This window comes from Vicugna pacos, chromosome 3, assembly GCF_048564905.1.
Source record: "Vicugna pacos chromosome 3, VicPac4, whole genome shotgun sequence".
NCBI lineage: Eukaryota > Metazoa > Chordata > Mammalia > Artiodactyla > Camelidae > Vicugna > Vicugna pacos.
This window is the reverse complement of record NC_132989.1, coordinates 85,149,356-85,166,490: the sequence shown is the minus strand read 5'-3', so window position 1 is coordinate 85,166,490 and position 17,135 is coordinate 85,149,356. Positions and strand designations below refer to the sequence as shown.

Below are 17,135 nucleotides of genomic sequence, written 5' to 3'. Positions count from 1 at the left end.
AGTGGCTGCCACCCCATGCCAGGGTGTGAGTGTTGAATCATGGCCTGAAAGTTTTCTTTGGGAAAAAACCCAGGATGTTTATCCAGCATGTTGAAGGTAGTAGATAGTCATCAGCCCAGTAGCCACTTCAAGATGTGATTGTGTAAATAGATTCCTTTGATTTCTATCAGTTCCTTTGGGAATATAAATTTTATATATGTGTGTGCATTTATATATATATACATAAATAAATATATATAGGCACACACAAGCTATATCCAAACTAAGAACATACAGCAACACTACTCTTACTTGGCTTCTTAGAACAAATGAAGGAACATAGCTTAAAGGCTGACCCCAAAATATTGGTACATTGGTTTTCAACCATGGTTGCCCATTAGACTTACCAGGCTCTTTAAAATGTCCAATGCCCAGGCCTCACCACTAGAAATTTTTATTTAGTTCAATGGGACCCAGGACAAAGTATTCTTTATATAAGCCCCCCAATGATTCTAATATGCAGCTGGGATGAGAACCCCCTATGTTAGAAAGTAAACTCTCGTGCTAATATCTAAAAGAGATGCTCTAAGAGAGTCACTGTGACATCTTAGGTAGCCACTGTAACCCCTAATTAGGATTTTAACAGCAATAAGAGGATGGATGGAATATTTCCTATTGGCAACATTTATTATAGATTTTGAAAATCTACTTTAAAATAGTTGTATGGAACTCTATCGTTCATTGCTGGTGGAAGTGTAAATGGGTACAGCTTCTTAGGAAAAGTGACAGCGATGTGTCTATTAAAACTGAGTGAACATTTAGGCTGTGACCTAACAATTCCACTCCTGGGTATATACCAAACAGAAATGAGGGCTTTTTCCGACCAAAAGTGTGTCAAGAATGTCTATAGCAGCTTTATTCTTAAAAGTCAAAATTGAAAATAACTCAAATATCCACCCAGAGTAAAATGGGTAAACAATTGTTGTACATTTATACAAAGGAATTTTACACGGTAATGAAAAAGAACAAACTATAGTTACATGTAACAACATGAATTAATCTTACAGACAATGTTGAGTAAAAGAAACCAGACAAAAATTTACTGTGTATGATTTACTGTATGATTCTATTTATCGGAAGGTTGGCAGATGGCATAACTAATCCATGGTGACAGAGGTTAGAATAATGGAGTGGTTTTGATTGAGTAGGCACAAAAAAAAGTCTTTTGGGGTGAAAGAAATTTTCATATCTTCATCTGGATGATCTATCCCTATGATCTTGATCTTAATCTATTCATAAATTAAACATTCATCGAGCTACACACTTAAGATTCATGTGCTTTACCATATGTGAATTATTATTCAATAAAAATTTTACGTTACAAAATTTAAAAAGTCAGTTGTAGCAAAGGCTTCTGTTTTGCGTATTGTCTATAAGCACATTTTTTCTTTACTGAAACCATATTCCAGATTTCTACCAAACCTAACAGCAGTAAAAGATCTACTGCTATTTTTCTTAAACGAGATTCCTTGTTCACACACCAATACCAAGTGAGAGGAGTGATCTTTGGGCATGTCATAGTGCCATGAGATTATTAAGACAGAAGTAGCCAGATCAGAATGGTGGGGGATGCTGGAAACAAAACGGTCTCACCATTTTACTCCTTTCCCTGCTAAATTTTTTCTTATAGTTTATACCTGGCTAAATAAGAAGATCAAATGAAAACCATTATCTTAAAGAAGAAAAGTGTGTATTGCAAGAAAGTATCATATTTGCAGCTTTTGGTGAACTAAAATGTTGTAAGGCAAGAATTACTAGCACTACCAAGCAGATGTTCTGAGTTAACAAATGGAAAAGAACAGAATATATTAGCAAAGTAAAACTAATTTGGCAAGAGAATCCTAATGCCCCTTGTATTTACTACCCTGCTTTTCAATTACCAAGGCTTTTGTTTGTATCATGGGTTCTTTTCTTTTTTTTTTTTTTTTTTTTTTTTTTTTTGAGGAGTGATGTTATGAGTGTGTTTATGTATTAGTAAAAACCATTTATGACAAAGCAAATAAATCAATCAACATTTGTTATCTGACACATGCAAAGCGTTCTAAAGGGTACTAAAAAATATGACATATGCTCCCTCAGCTCCTCCATTTAATTGTCTGGGGAAGAAATAAGCATGTTAAAACTTGGATAAACAAAGATTCACTTAGTATTAAAGGTTTTTTTAAACAACGAGAATAGTATATTAATACCAACTAGGTGATACAGGCTGATGCCATGAATTCAAACCCAGGTAACAACTTTTGAAAACACTTCCAGAAGAGGTTAAGACTTATATGGAGGTGCATAGAAAAGGAAGAAAGGAGGAGGAATTCCAGACTAGAAGAAGAGCTCCAGCAAAGGCAAAAGGAAGGACATCACAAGACTTAGCCTGGGAGTAACATAGGAGGTGAGTGAGGATTAATATTAAGGAGATAGAACAGTGGCCTGGTCAACCTTGAATTCAGAAACCTTAGCAGTTATCAAATCCAAATTCCTATTCTTGCAAATGGTGTGACATACCCAAGGTCACTCTATCAGTCTATGGCAGAGCTGACTTAAGTCCAGGTCCCCTAACTTCAGGTTCTGTGCTCAGAACTCCAAGGTTGAGGCCAAGGGAGTTAGGTAATGGGGAGTCATAGAGAGTGTATGAGCAGGGGACTGGGAGCATCAGCACAGTGCTTTTAGAAACTTAACTCACAGTGGTGTGGAGACTCAAGAAGAATAAAGACAGGAAAACCAATTAGAAGGCTATTACAATAGACTGGTGGTCAGGTATTCAAGACAAGACTAGGGTGAAACAAAAGAAGAGAGAACAAGGGGTAAACTGAGTACACAGGGAGCCGAATAATCAGGAGCTGCCTGAGTGATGGGATGACCAGGATAAGGATGAGACCATGAAGAAGGGAAAGGGAGTCCCACGGAAGACCTCATTTTGAGAGGAAATAATATGCATGCTAAACATAGAGCAGAACTTTAATCAATATCTTTCAAGTGAATAAATTGTGTTTTTAGTGTATTGAGTTTGAGCTAAAGACAGGAAGGAATCGCAATCAAAAAAGAAATATCTAGAAGCAGACAGAAATATGAGGCTGGAGCAGTGATGATTACATCTCTGACAAGAAAGAAACAGAGAGGAAGAAGAAAAGGGGAGGAGGAGGAAGAGGAAAGGAGGAGGGGAGCAGAGAGTGAGAAGAACAGAGCCAAAGACCATGTCTGGGAAGTGCAATGGGTGGAAGCAGAGCAAATGAAGCAACCTGAGAAGGAGAGGTCGGGGAACAGGCATTCACTTCATGAAACCACACCATCTCGTTTGAGCCTCATAACAACGCCATGGAGAAGGCAAGGCTGGTATCACTATCCTTGCTTAGAAATGAGGAAGCTGAGGCTGAGAGGGGCTGAGGGACTGACTGCAATTCCACACACAGGCTGTGCCATCAGCCGCAGCAGAAAACACACGGGTCTGGTCTGGACTCAAAGCCAAGTGCAGAACTCTGCCTCTGTGGCCTGTGGGAAGACGGAAAGACAGTTCACGTTCCATGTGACAAGGGCTGCTGAGGACTGGGAAGCAACCTAAGCAGGGGCCATGAATCCCATCCCAGGATAAAGGGCTTCTCCAAAGACCTGCCACACTCGGGGCTGGCACTCCCACTGGTGGACTCTGGGCCACACCCTAAAGTGGCGAGGATGTGTTTCACTGTTTCTCCCTCAGGGCACAACCCCCTTGTGTTGGTTTCCTAAGGCTGCTGTAATGAACTACCACATACTGCATGGCTTAAGACAACAGAAATGTATTCTCTCACAGTTCACGGACCAGAAGTCCAAAATCATGGAGTTGGCAGGGCTGGCCCCCTCTGGAGGCTCCGGGGTAGATTCTATTCCTTGCCTCTTCTGGCTTCTGGCCATCCTTGATCTGTGGCCACATCACTCTAGCCTTGACTTCTGTGGTCACATCGCCTCTGCTTCTGTGTGTCTGTTCTCACTCTGTGTGTCTCTTATGAGGACATTTGGCATTGGATTTAGGTTCTTTCTGGATAATTTAGAATGATCTCATCCCAAGATCTTTAATTTAATTATATCTGCAAAGACCCTTTTTCCAAATAAGGTCACATTCACAGGGTCCAGGAATTTGATGTGGATACCTCTAGGGGGCCATTTTCTAGCTCACACTCCCCTCATTCCCTGCACCATTATTAGTTCTATCTCCTCTAATCCACCAATACCCACATATCACCATGGCTGTGCTCCTACCACACACCCCATTCCTCTTCTCATCTTCCCCTGAAAGTCATCCCTTTGGGACCTAGGTTTGAAGAAGCCAATCAAATAAAGTGATGCAGCCTAATGGGAAAGAACCAAAAAATCTGTCCCACAAGGCAAACATGAGTGTTTCATATGGAATTTGGGGGACAGTACCCCTCTTTCTGTTGTCTAACTGATGAATTCTCAAAGATCATTCCATGGAACAACAGTTCTATATGAGGTTGATAGGTATTAAAAATGAAAAGAACCTTTAATGTTCACGTTAATTTGGGAGCTCCAAGTTAAGAAAGTTAAACAGGATTCCTTATTTCAAGACTGCTATATGCATTATAAATATTTGGGAGGAGAGGCTAAAATAGGCAGCATTTCTGAAATGTGTTTGACCAGAGTCCTTTTAACTTGAGCATCTCAAGCAACTAGTGTTCCTTGGAAAAATACTTTGCAAAACCTATCCTAACCCAACAATGACTTTCAAGATCGAAGCTTCAGGCCAAAATAGACAAGGCTGACCCACAGAGGAAGGCTGGGAGGATGGGGGAAAGAAGGAGATTGGACATGTTTTTGAGTGGGTGGGTGTTTAGGGGCACAACTAAAATCAGAATAGGTGGGTGATCACCTCCTTATTGGAACTGTACTGCTCACAACTCAATTGAGAGCTGGAATTTCAGAAATAATCTTGTTCTATTACGTTCCCAAAGGAGACATTTCTTAGACACTCCAGGCTTTTTCCATCTACACATCGCTCCCAGTTGCTTTCATGTGTGCTTACACACACACACACACACACACACACACACACGCCCTCAAGGGGACATGGGATTGGCCCTAGGCAGATTGGTGCATATAAATTTTTTAATTTATAGATATGCAGCCCTCTTATTTTGCAGATGAAGAAAAAAATTAAGAATATTAAACACCCTGTTCAAGGTCACACAGCTAGTTAATGGCAGAGCCAGAACCAGAATCCAATTCAATGCTTTAACTATTTAGACCACACTCCAAAGCCAGAGCATAGAAGAATCTCTTTTTCTATTGAAGGTTGCTGTCCATTATTTTTTAAATTAAAAATTTTAAAATTAAAGCCATATAAAGGAAAATCAACCTAATTTAGTTAGGATAAATATAGACTAATGTACTAACACTTTTTGAGAGGGAAGGCGTGGGAGCTAATTAGGTGTATTTATTTATGTATTTATTAATGGAGGTACTGGGGATCGAACCCAGGATCTCATGCATGCTAACCATGCACTCTACCACGGAGCTGTACCCTCCCCTCTTCACTTCTAAATTGAACCTAAGAAAGAAAAACCTATTCAATAAATATAATTGGTGATAAATATGCTTTCATTCTTTATTGTGGTTTGTTGAGATGACAAGGAAGGAAGAAGAGAAAATGGAAAAAGAAATAATAGTGAGGAGAAAATCCCAAATCTTTTACAGAGTAGACTTTGAAAAATATCTTGACTTAAACAGTGGACAGCTACTTCCAGACCTTGTTAGGAAAATGGTGTCTGGATTGGAAACAAAATCACACCTGAAATACTCCTCTCACATCCGTGACAATCTTAGTTTACTAGTGAGTGGGAAATGCCCCTTATCTCAGACAAAGGTCCTCTTTTAGGATCTACATCCCTACATTCCAAGAGTACTGTCCCAGAAAGCACTGAAAGCTTTGTTTTCTTTATGCAGCTATAACCATAAATGAGACCACATATTAATTCACATGCTCTGAACCAAGTCAAAGGCCAGATCACTCATAGACTAGAAAGCTACCTCTGCTGTTTCAAAGCTTAGAAATTATAACTCTTGGAAGGATAGGAGAGGGAATTATAAGGTATCTTTCTTCTGAAGCAGGTGGGTGAGGCTTCCTTAAATAAAAATTTCCCCCAGAGAATTATGACTATGGGCATGACCATAATCTAGAAGAGCTTTTTTCCAAATTTTTTACCACAACCCAGAGTAAAAACTACATTTAATTCAGTGACCTCATACACAGGCACATATATGTACTGACGACTGTAACAAGCTTCACAAAATAATATCTATGTTTCCGTTTTTCCATTTTTCCATTCTGTACTATTGTATTTCTTTCTTAAGAATACTGATCTTGACCCACAATGGAAACGTTGACTAAGATCTCAGCAGTCCCATTACATGCAGCAGTGCCCCCTGAAGTGTGTTCATGAAGCAAGCACCTCAAGCTGCTCCCATACAAAGATTTCCCGAATGGGTTTGTGAAACAATGAGTGCTACAGCCTCCTCTTGGAGATTCACAAAACATATAATGTATCTGAGACTTTGAGATGTCCTTAGGGAAAAAAAGTTGTTCTTGTTCAACCCAGAATTTCCAAATTTATCTGACCACATGATGTGTGTTTGTATAACAACCTTCCTGCTAAACACTTTTGGGAAATACTGTATATAGAAGAAACTAGTGGGGTAGAGATGGAAAGTAGTGTCTAAGAGTTCAAAAGTAACTGCATCTTCTTCAACCATTAACATCTTAAGAGAAGGAGAAAAGGTTAAATGTACTCTTTGGATTTGTTGTCTAATATCAATGAAAAAATTCACAAGGAATTAAACTAAGAAACATAGTTTTGTTTCTCTTGTTAAAGCCAGAGAAACACGGAAATACACTGATAAGTACATTCTTTATTCCAAGCATCAGCAAATTGATTCGCGTATTTATCAGTGCACCCATCTAGCTGAAGAACCCTGTCTAGCTCCTAGAATTGTAATTTTATAAAGTGGGTTTTAATGCTTGATTTAAATAATTCTCTAAACTGAAAAGGTCCAGTGAATTGTATGTCTTATGATCAAAAATATGCAAAGCAACTCGTGCTCCTCCTGCACTCATGCCGGCCATTGAAGTGACTCTGACAAGAGCTGTCTGTATTTTTATTTACCAAGTCACACAGTATAACAGCTGAAGGACATAAAATCATTTTGAGGCTAACCAGAGCTCCAGCCAGGCTGACCAGCAGAAGCAGGAAGTCTTTCTGTTAAGGGTGTTTTGTTGTTGCCAAATAATGTTCTCAGAATCTCCAAAGAGAGTCATGCTATCATTGCTACCTAACATTTTATGTATTTGGTTTTTATCTGTCTCCTTCCACAAAAGTGTAGACTCCATGAGGGCAAGCAGATTATTGTTTCTCTGGTTCACCTGTATATCCCCAGCACCCCAATTTAAGTATAGATGCTTAATAAATAAATATTGAATAAATAAATTCTGAGGATGACCAGAAGATAAGTTGGGCGGCAAGAGGAAGAAGATAGGATGTGTAATTGGAGGTCTACATGAGAGTGGATACCAGTGTTCTGTTTCTTCATCAACCAGCACTTTTGCCTGTCTGTTTCCCAGGGCTAGGTAGAAGGAGAGACTGCTCACCTTCATGCCCTGTAACATTTCACATTGCACCCAAGAGCAGTTAAGACTCTTGAGGACAAAGCCTGGTTCTTAATCTCCATCATGGAGTCTTGCTCTCAAGAAGTTGCCAGTAAAAGATGATAGAACTACAACAAGAAAGAACAACCTTGAAAGGGCAGAGGCTCCCCAGAGTCTCACACTTTGGAGTGGTCTCCCCACAGAGAACAATGCCTCACACTTTCCATATTTTCTTACCTCCCATGCATTTCAGCACTGCTGGTTCTTCTTCAGAATAGGGTAAAATGAGTTACAATGCTAACTTCACAGTTCAGAAATACAGTTTAAAACCTGTCCCTAATAATCACTGCATCATCCATACGCGTATGAAAGGAGACATGACAGTTATCAGTGGTGAACAATCTTAGTCAAATTCAGAAACACTCATGCATACACTCCCTGAGGTGTGACGGGTGAAAGCCTTTTTCCTCTGATGAAACGTACACTCCAAGGAACCGGACGGAGACAACCTTCCATTCGTGGCTGTTTCCACAAATAGCAACTCACTTTGTAATAGGTACGTGGCATTTTACTTACCTATTTACTTACCAAGAAATCCACCGGACCTGTCCAGAGCAGGACAGGCCCACACAGTTATATCATTTTTAGGAGAACCTTGGCCAGTTGCAATCTCCTTTGTCTTAGGAAGCCAGATTAGGGAACAAATCTGTAATAATGACCCCCAAAATATAGAAATATGACAATTTCTGATTCATTGTGAGTACATGTTAAACTGATTCTAAGCAGTCTGTTCTGTCCATATCCATCCTCCAGTCCACTCATGGGGTAAGGGTATTAGAGAAATTACATTAGTTCTAGGAAAATGTATCCCAAGGCAACAAAAGACTAAATACACAAATAGGCTTAGGAGCAATGAACCTACAAATTTAAGTGGACTATGATCATTATCAGGAACATACAGACTGCTCTGTTTCATAGTCAAAGTCAAGAAGGAAGGGAAATGCAAAAAAAAAAGGCTAAAAGGATATACAAGTTAAACAAGTTAAATTAACTTTCAACTCACAGATGAAGAGGTTTTATAGAAAGAAATTCTTAAGAACTGAAATTCCTATGGACTCAGCAGGTAAAGAGAGGTGTGCTCTATCATAAGTTATTTTCACAAGATTCTAGAAAATCAGAATCAAGGTAAACTCCAGAGGAGACCTTTACCTGTGAATTTGTACTTGGGGTTTGGGTGCTTTGCCCAGTATTTATGTCCAGGATGTGTAAGTGTCCATCCTTCATTCCTCCTCCAACAGCAAGGACTTCAGACTGCCAGGGACACCAGTCCATGGCCTTTAAAGTTCAAAATAATCACACAGTCAGGTCAGCCTTGGAGAAAGTGAGCTCAAGAATGTTATGCATGCTGCTAAGGCGAAGTGCCAGAGGTCTGCACCCATCGCAGCCCTCCTGGGCCTCTGATCCCAGGGCAGGAGCTACTGCACTCTCCAGAGACTACTTTTCTCAGAGACTAGAAATCACCTGTTTGTGCCTTCTTCAAATTCAGATAACAATTTCAAATATTTCAAACACAGAAAAATAATACAACAATATGAAAAACCACATCCAACACATCCCATGGGGCAAAAATCTGCTGCTAGAGTAGTTGATACATGCCCCTAGAATCTGATTATGAAATGCAGTCTTTCTGTGGTTTGTCTCCCGCGTCCTCAGGTTCTAGGTCAGAGAAGGGAATAAGCAAGAATAGAGAGCAACTCAAAAAAACTCATGTATTTCAAATCCTAATACACTTTAAAAAATAAAATTGCCTTTTCTTTATTTAGTTATAAGTTATTATGTTAATTCTGGAAAACAGAATTTAATATTACACATTTATATTGATAATCAAAGTGACTAGTAACAATAACTTTAAAGAACATTTTAACAACTATTTCAGTTACATTTATCTGTATATCCTTATCAATCATCCTGACAACTGTTCTTATTTTTGCATATTATATTCTATATGTAAAAGTATTTTATAAAGTATTAAACACAATGTATATAATATTTTATCTTACCTGTCTATTGCTTTCACTTATATAAAGAGTTTTCCATATTTAACGTATTTTTCATAGTGATCATTTTTAATAATCCCACAGTAAATTCTATCATGTTATTGTACTCTAATGTTTGTTCTATGCTGGACTCAGGTTGATTTTATTTTTAATCTTATTTTGGTTTGGTTTGTATTGGGTTGAGTTGAGTTTTTTGGAGAGAAGTGAAATTTTTGTTGTGTTTTTTGTGTTTTTGTTGTTGGCTTTTGAAAAAGATTACTATAATAAATATATTCTGGCATATGCTGTTTATTTCTGATATTTTATTTTTAAAGTCAATTCCAAGCTTTAGAAGTGCTGATATAGAGTTTTCCAAATAGTTCTAACTTTTAACAACACCAGCGTCAAGTGAATACACTAATTACATCCTGAGTTTAGGCTTACTTAGAGTTAAAAATTAATTCCCCCATCCCACATGCCCTTCTAGAACTTTGCCAAAAGCCAGAACTGCTCAGAAGAATCCTTCCCAAAGTCTGACCCACAGAAACCATAAAAGACAATAAAATGATTGTTGTTTTAAGCTACTATGTTTGGGGATAATTTGTTACATAACAATAGATAACCAGATAAATATCATAAATAGAAAACTTAGATAATGAAATATGGTTGTAGTTCCTACAAGAAAGACAATGAAGAATTCTGATCAGCCAACCTACACTCAGACCTAAGGGCCGTGGCCTTATATTGCGAATAAATGTACAATTTAATTTTCAGTTGAAATAAAAGTTGACAATGTATCTGTATCATGTCATGGCTACCTGCCTTAACTGTCTTTTTTAAATAACCATTCAGCCATGCCCTGACTAGGCTGGATAAGAGAGCTATTTCAGGGAACACAGAATTTTGCATACAATTTGAAGAGGCTCAGAAATTCTCCTGACTCCCTGGACCCCTTTTATCATAGGATGCATATTCGTATTTTTTATTTTTATTAGTAATCATTTCCTTCAATATCCTACTTCCAATTAGCTTTTACTATAAACAAGCTATTTTGGCAAAACTAGAAGCTCCACCATGAGAGGAATCACACAGACGTCAACCTCTGAAGTTCGCTCCTGCTATACTAATTGGTGACAGTGAGTGTGAAAACATTTACACTAGTGACCGTTTTGTGATTCTACAGGCCGTCGCTGCCACAAGGCTCGGCTTGCTCAGGTTTCCAGAAACTCTTAGTTCAATTGACTGTATTTCTGACAACAGGGCTTCTAAGAATGGAAGCAGCTCTCTGCAGGAGGCCTTTTGTCTTGTCCATTTAGAAAGCTCTATTTCAACTAACCTTTACCCCAGAGGCCTCCATGCTTAACTGACCTCCAGCCCAAGCACACCTTTCACACCTTTTGATCACACAATGCCTCCCCTAACGTGTTGATTCTATTCTTAGAATAAAGCCACTGTTCCTTTTCCAACCAGCACTTGCCTCTCAAGTTCTGGCTTTCAAGTGGTGAGCAGCTGAACCTGAGTTCAGTAACAGGAAGGTTTTGCTTGGCTTGGGTTTTTCATCTGTTGATTTTTTGTTTTGCTTTATTTTGGTTTTGTATTTTGTTTGTACGCAAAATATTTTACATACATCTTCCCTAGATTTTTTTCATATCATCAATTATGGGAATTTGGACTTAAAATTATTCTCCATGTCCCATGGATATTAAAAACCACAAACCAGTGCTACTAGGCCAGTACAATGCAGTAGCAGCAGGCACTGTATATTCCACCTATAGTAGGAAACTCTGTGATAACTTTTAAGCTCTCATTCTAATAAGTTTCCTTATAGCCAATAAAATAGAACCATTTCTTTGCTCTATGAATAGTAAATATTCTGGGACTACACAGGACAACGCATAAATCTGTGGTACCAAAGGAAGGAAAGTATGGACTTTGCCCACTAGAAATAATAATTTCAAGTACAGAGAAATAAAAAATGATGAGGCAGAACATGGTGGAGTATTGGTTTAACCCTACAGTACACTTCCTCCTTCTTCTGGCAATGGGTTTCCTTTCTTGGATGTGAGCTCACGAGCCAGGCGTATTCAGTTAGTGTGCCCATCTCTCTGGCCACAGTTATCAACTGAGAGATGAGAACATGGCCAAAGCCAGACCAGAGTCCTGCCTGGGACTTTTCTACCAGTGTTAAAGGGAATAATGGTTTCTTATTTAGTTTCCATCTAGGAGAATCTGAGTCTGAAGCTGTCAAGAGCCATCATGCCCACAAAATAGAGTCCGAATGAAGAATCAAACTAAACAGACGAGCAGAACCAAGAGCCAAAAAGACAGGGCCCTCATGATACTATTTAAGGTCCTACATCCAGCCGATGTTTGAAACAGTTGTATGCACCCAGGACGCCTCCAATACACGAGAAAATATATTTACTTTTTTGCTTAAGTTCAAGCTTGATTTTAGTTTCAGTCACTTACAATGAAAAAACTCTGACACACGGTGAGGATAAATAGAGCTGTCTCTCAGGAAAGTGGTAGCAAAATCCAAAATAAATCCTGAGGGAAGAAAAACCTCACAGTACTGGCTTAATGGCTTTGTTTTCATGTGTGAAGGACACCCAGTGGTCTCTGAATAAAGAGAAACCTCGTTGGATTTCTTACCTTGACTGCTGTAGGTTGGGGTATGACTTTCAGTGGGTGACCCTGTGCATTCGTGCCTGGATCATGGGGCCATATGGTCAGCTGCCCATCGCTGCAGCCACTGGAAAGCAGCCTGCCGTCTGGCGACCACTTCAGGGCACACACAGCTTGCTTATGGTGAAGTGTTCCAATGTGGTGCTGGGCTGCCCGAACATCGTGGTGATACACAAGGCCCAGTCTCGACCCACTGCAGAGGTAATGGGGTTTATAAGCCCTATTGCTACATGAGCGCTTGAAAACATGAAGGGAAGTACTGTTTAAAATACTGAAAGACCCCTTAAGACAGATTCAAAATGCAGACATCCCTTGAATTAATAAGGGGTTGAGTATTCTGCCTGAGTGATTCTTCTCACAAGTGAAATAGATTTGTCTGGCAGTTTCAAATCTGGATATTGAAAAGATACTTTTGATGGGTATCTCTAACGTCTTTAATATGATGCAGGTAGGCATGGAGGAGATACATTTAGAAGATTATCATATTTTCCCAGGTAGAAGTTTATGTACTGGACCTAGGAAATATTACTTTCTGAAATTCAGAATATTTCATATTATCTCAATGAAATCTCATATATATAAACATTAGATATAGAAATGTATTATTTCCTTTTTCTATTAATCTACAGATCTACCATCAGTTTGCTAGTGCTACTAATATCTAAAGACTACAAAACTATCTAAATGTCACAGCAAACTGCCATGATTCAGAATCACTGGACGGTGTCTCTACTTTCAGTGATTTGGATCCAAATGATGATAAAGATCCTATCACCCAAAAATAATGAACTTTTTCTGCACTAATTAAATTTTCTCCAAGGAGAAAGTAAATAACTGCCTACAATTATTTCTGAAATTTCTCAAAGACCAGTATCATATTTCTAAACACTACTCAGGCACAGCACCGAACAGCATTCTGATGAATATGGACTCTGCAGCCAGAGCACCTGGCTCCAAAGCCTGACTCTTCCCCTTATACTAACTCTGTGACCTCAGGTTAGTGTTTCAGTTTACTCCTCAGAAAAAGAGGATGGGGGTGGGCGGTGGAGAGATGCCACTTCCTAGTGTCACTGCAGGGATTAAAACACAATTATACACATAAAGAGTTACTTCAGTGATGGGAGATAGTATTGCAAAACTGTTAGCTGCTGTTATTATAAGAAAGTATTTGTTCATATTCATGAAACTAAGCTTAAACAATGCAGATTGTAAAGGTATAGAACTGACCTGACTGCAAAAACTTCTCAGGGTAAATATTTAGTCCCTTACAATGCATTTTGCTTAAGAAGTTTTACATCTGGCCTATAATCACAAGGTATTAAAATTTCAAATTTACAGCTGAGCCACTTAAAGAAATTGTAACAGGCTTCAAAATTTATTTAACTTAAATCTACCTTAAGAAAAACATTGTGAAGATGAATAGCTATTATTGAACATACGTTTAGATCAATTACGTAGGCTCACAGGGATAAGTCACTTAACTTTTCTAGTCAAAAAGAAGCAATTAGATTACTAAATCAGTAGTTCTCAAAAGTGATGAAGCCTCGGCATACTTGGGAAATTAGAAATGCACATTGTCAGCGCACCTGCAGACCTGCTGGGTCAGACATCCCTGGAGTGAGGGCAGCAATCTGGGTGCTAAGGAGCCCTCCTTAAGGTGTTTCTGACAAATGCTCAAGTCTGAGAATCACTGAATGGTTAATCTATGAGCTTCCTTTCAGCTCTAACCTCCGCAGGTCTGTGAATTGGAAAAACACCCTCAGAAAGCTAAACATGTTCCAAATCAGTGACACTGATAGCAATAAATACTAATCTCAACTAAATATCCTTCTAGTAGGCATTACTTGGCACAGAGAAACTTTTTGCTCAAACAGAGTTTTACATTTCATCTGAACAATTTAGTGAATCCTGAACTTTACATTCCAGTACTAGCCCATGCTGTAGGCACACAGCCACCGTGGTACATGTGACCACTGGACCACTTACATCACCAGAAGATCTGAATATCTGAAAGGTAGCATCATAACTGATACTAATAATGTCTGTTTTGTGGGGGGGTTGGGTTTTGGTTTTAAATATAATTCTGTTCACTCAGCACTCGTAATCAATTGGTGATACAAATATAATTGGTTCCAGTAAGATGCTGCTCACCTGCTGAGGATATAGTGATTCCAGCTCAGAGCCCCAACCACTGACAAATGACCAAGCATATTTCTCAGCCGCTTTTTAGTTACCACATCCCACAACTGAAAAAATGAACAAGCACAGTTATGTAGCATTGACATTTTCACAACCCACTGTCTTCTCAAGGGCCTGATAGCCAACTGATGCTGACATAGCCAGTCCTTGCGCTACGTGAAAGCTCAGAACCTCTAACCCTGGTCAGCCGTTCTCAACGCTGTCTGCATATTAGGATCTCCTAGGGAGCAGGCTCTGGATGCTGGCCATTCTGATTTAATGGTAGAGCCTGGCGGTAGAGCCTAGGGATATGGCGTTTATTTTAAAGTTCCCCAGGTGAATTCAATGAGCAGCCAAAGGTGGGAATAATTATCACACTTCTAGTTTCTTCAAATTGTGGGAATTCCAAACTTGGAAATCCACCTACAGTTACCAACAAAGAAAATTTGATGCCTAGACACTTTCTAGAGTCAGGAATTTCATTTGTTGCTAAAAGACTCCTTTCCTCCTAGCTATGAATGACATTCTGACCATATAAGGAATGAAAACTTTGGCGGAGGAAGAAATCATGACATGACCCTCATAAGAATCCAGTATCATTACAGAGATGAGAAAGCTGTAAGAACCATCTGTGGAACCTCCAAACTCATCCAACACCTGAACAATATTATTTACATTGTTGCTAATAAAAAATAATAGTAGTAATGATACATGAGGAATTAGATAGATTTTGTGGAAACTTGGAGAACTTATCAGAAAAAAAAACTCACTCATTTTAAGTAACTCTACTCCTGATCATGGCTTAAGGTAAGAAATGAGAATCCTCTTCTCTCCAAAGTCCTAAAACTGGGGATTTTATAAGTTTAACTTTAGTTTGAGAGAAAGGACTTTAAAAAAACAAAACAAAGCAAAAGGAAATGTGACAGAAAGAAAGATTTTCTGGAAAAACAAAGCAGAGTATGCCTACATCCTCATTAAATGCCATTCAGAAAAGATATGACCGCTTATTTCCCATTGCTTCAAATACCACACCTACTATAGTTTCTTTATTTTATATTAACCTGTTATTGGAAGTGAGTCTTAGTTATCTAGCAGTTATACAGAACACATTATGAGAAAGGAAAAACTGTCCAGTACCTGTACTTCCCCGTCGCTGGTGCCAACTGCCAGGCAGTTTCCTTCTTTTATCCAGGACACAGAAGACACATAGTTACAAGTGAGACTTAACTCTATATTCTCAATCCCATTGTGGTCTTCCCCACTCCAAATGTATATAGACGATCCAAGGGCTATAGCAACAAGATTTTGAAAATTCCAGTCTAGGACATTCAGATCTATAGGAAAAGAATTTCAAATTAGGGTGATTATACAGCCAAATAAAAATATTTTCAAATAAACAACTTCATTTATAAGTAGAGGAGAAAGATTAATACCTTCCCCATGGTCAGCTGGACAACAGAACCATGGATCCAAGATCATTAGACATTCAAAAATGAACACTGAAATAGAATCTTGTATCAAGATACACAATCTAATAAGCAGTAACACTTACAATTTACACTCAGATATACTTACTTAGAGGCATTTAGAAAACCTGGCAGTTTCATATACCATTATTAGTATACATGGATTTCATCTAATAGATCACTAAAAATTAAAAGCACTTTCTTATGAAGACATTCTTGGGCCTAGAACATCCATATGGGAGATGCCACCATTGTTTCTAACCAAAAAGATAATCCAACTACAGTGTATCTGGAAGAGGTGGTCTCTGGCATATTTATGATACTTGGAAGTTCTCAGTAGTATTCTCTATCTTCTACTGTAAGAATTCTTTGACTGCTGACCATATTTGTATGACCACATACTAAGATGAACTGTATCACATTTCTTGTAAGACAGAAACTCCTATCCTGACTGACATGTCAGTACAAAACTATGAAGGACACCAGTTCCCCTAGAGCACTCTAAGCCCCCTATAACTCATGCCACCCACTGATGAGAACTATAAACTCTGAACAAAATACAAAAAACCAACACCTGAGAACTCTATAAAATAGGCAAATCAGGTAAACTAATAAGTAAGGGAGTCAAAACTTGGACCAGCAACCTGCCCAGGGGTGAGTTTTACACTTTTTCCCTCACACAGCTTTACCCTGAGGGTGGGCCTCAATCATGGAGTAGCACCAGCAGCTCAAACTCTGAGAGAAATCCCACCCTGTTTCTGGTCAAAGAAACCAGAGGAAGGAGTCTGAGGTAGCCAAAGTGTGAGGAGAAAGTCTGGGAGGAGATAGAGCCACAGAAAGGCATCCTCTAATTATAAGTGTATGAGCCCACACCCACCTCTGTCTAACCCCAAATCATTTAAGTGCAGGGAAAACTCAAATTATTCAATCGAAAGAACATGGCAGAAAAAATTTAGAGAAATGAACAGACCCTCAGGGATTTGTGGGAAAATATCCACAGATCTAACATATGTGTAATTGAAGTCAGGTCTTGGAAACAAGAGAGCAAGACTTCAAATGAGGTCTCACCAGAAACCATGGAGGCCAGATGTAAGTAGAACACCTTTA

The 17,135-nt window shown here is 38.8% G+C and overlaps 1 protein-coding gene across 9 annotated transcripts in view; it reads right to left on the bottom strand.

Moving 5' to 3' along the window:
* CDC20B (cell division cycle 20B) overlaps nt 1–17,135 on the bottom strand; it is an 81,115-nt gene that overhangs the window by 21,935 nt on the left and 42,045 nt on the right. For 5 of the 9 annotated variants that reach the window (XR_012071488.1, XR_012071486.1, XR_012071489.1 and 2 more), the window contains 5 exons: nt 15,700–15,896; nt 14,536–14,630; nt 12,352–12,577; nt 8,873–8,998; nt 8,252–8,369 (listed from right to left, as the gene is read on the bottom strand). Coding sequence is in view for 4 of the 9 variants with exons in the window: in XM_072958677.1 (XP_072814778.1) it covers nt 3,383–3,522; nt 8,252–8,369; nt 8,873–8,998; nt 12,352–12,577; nt 14,536–14,630; nt 15,700–15,896 (902 nt within the window). In the remaining 5 variants the exon portion in view is untranslated. Of the gene's footprint in view, nt 1–869; nt 3,523–8,251; nt 8,370–8,872; nt 9,380–12,351; nt 12,578–14,535; nt 14,631–15,699; nt 15,897–17,135 lie in introns of those variants that run through there. The other 4 variants (XM_072958677.1, XM_072958678.1, XM_072958680.1 and 1 more) reach the window with 3 other exon arrangements.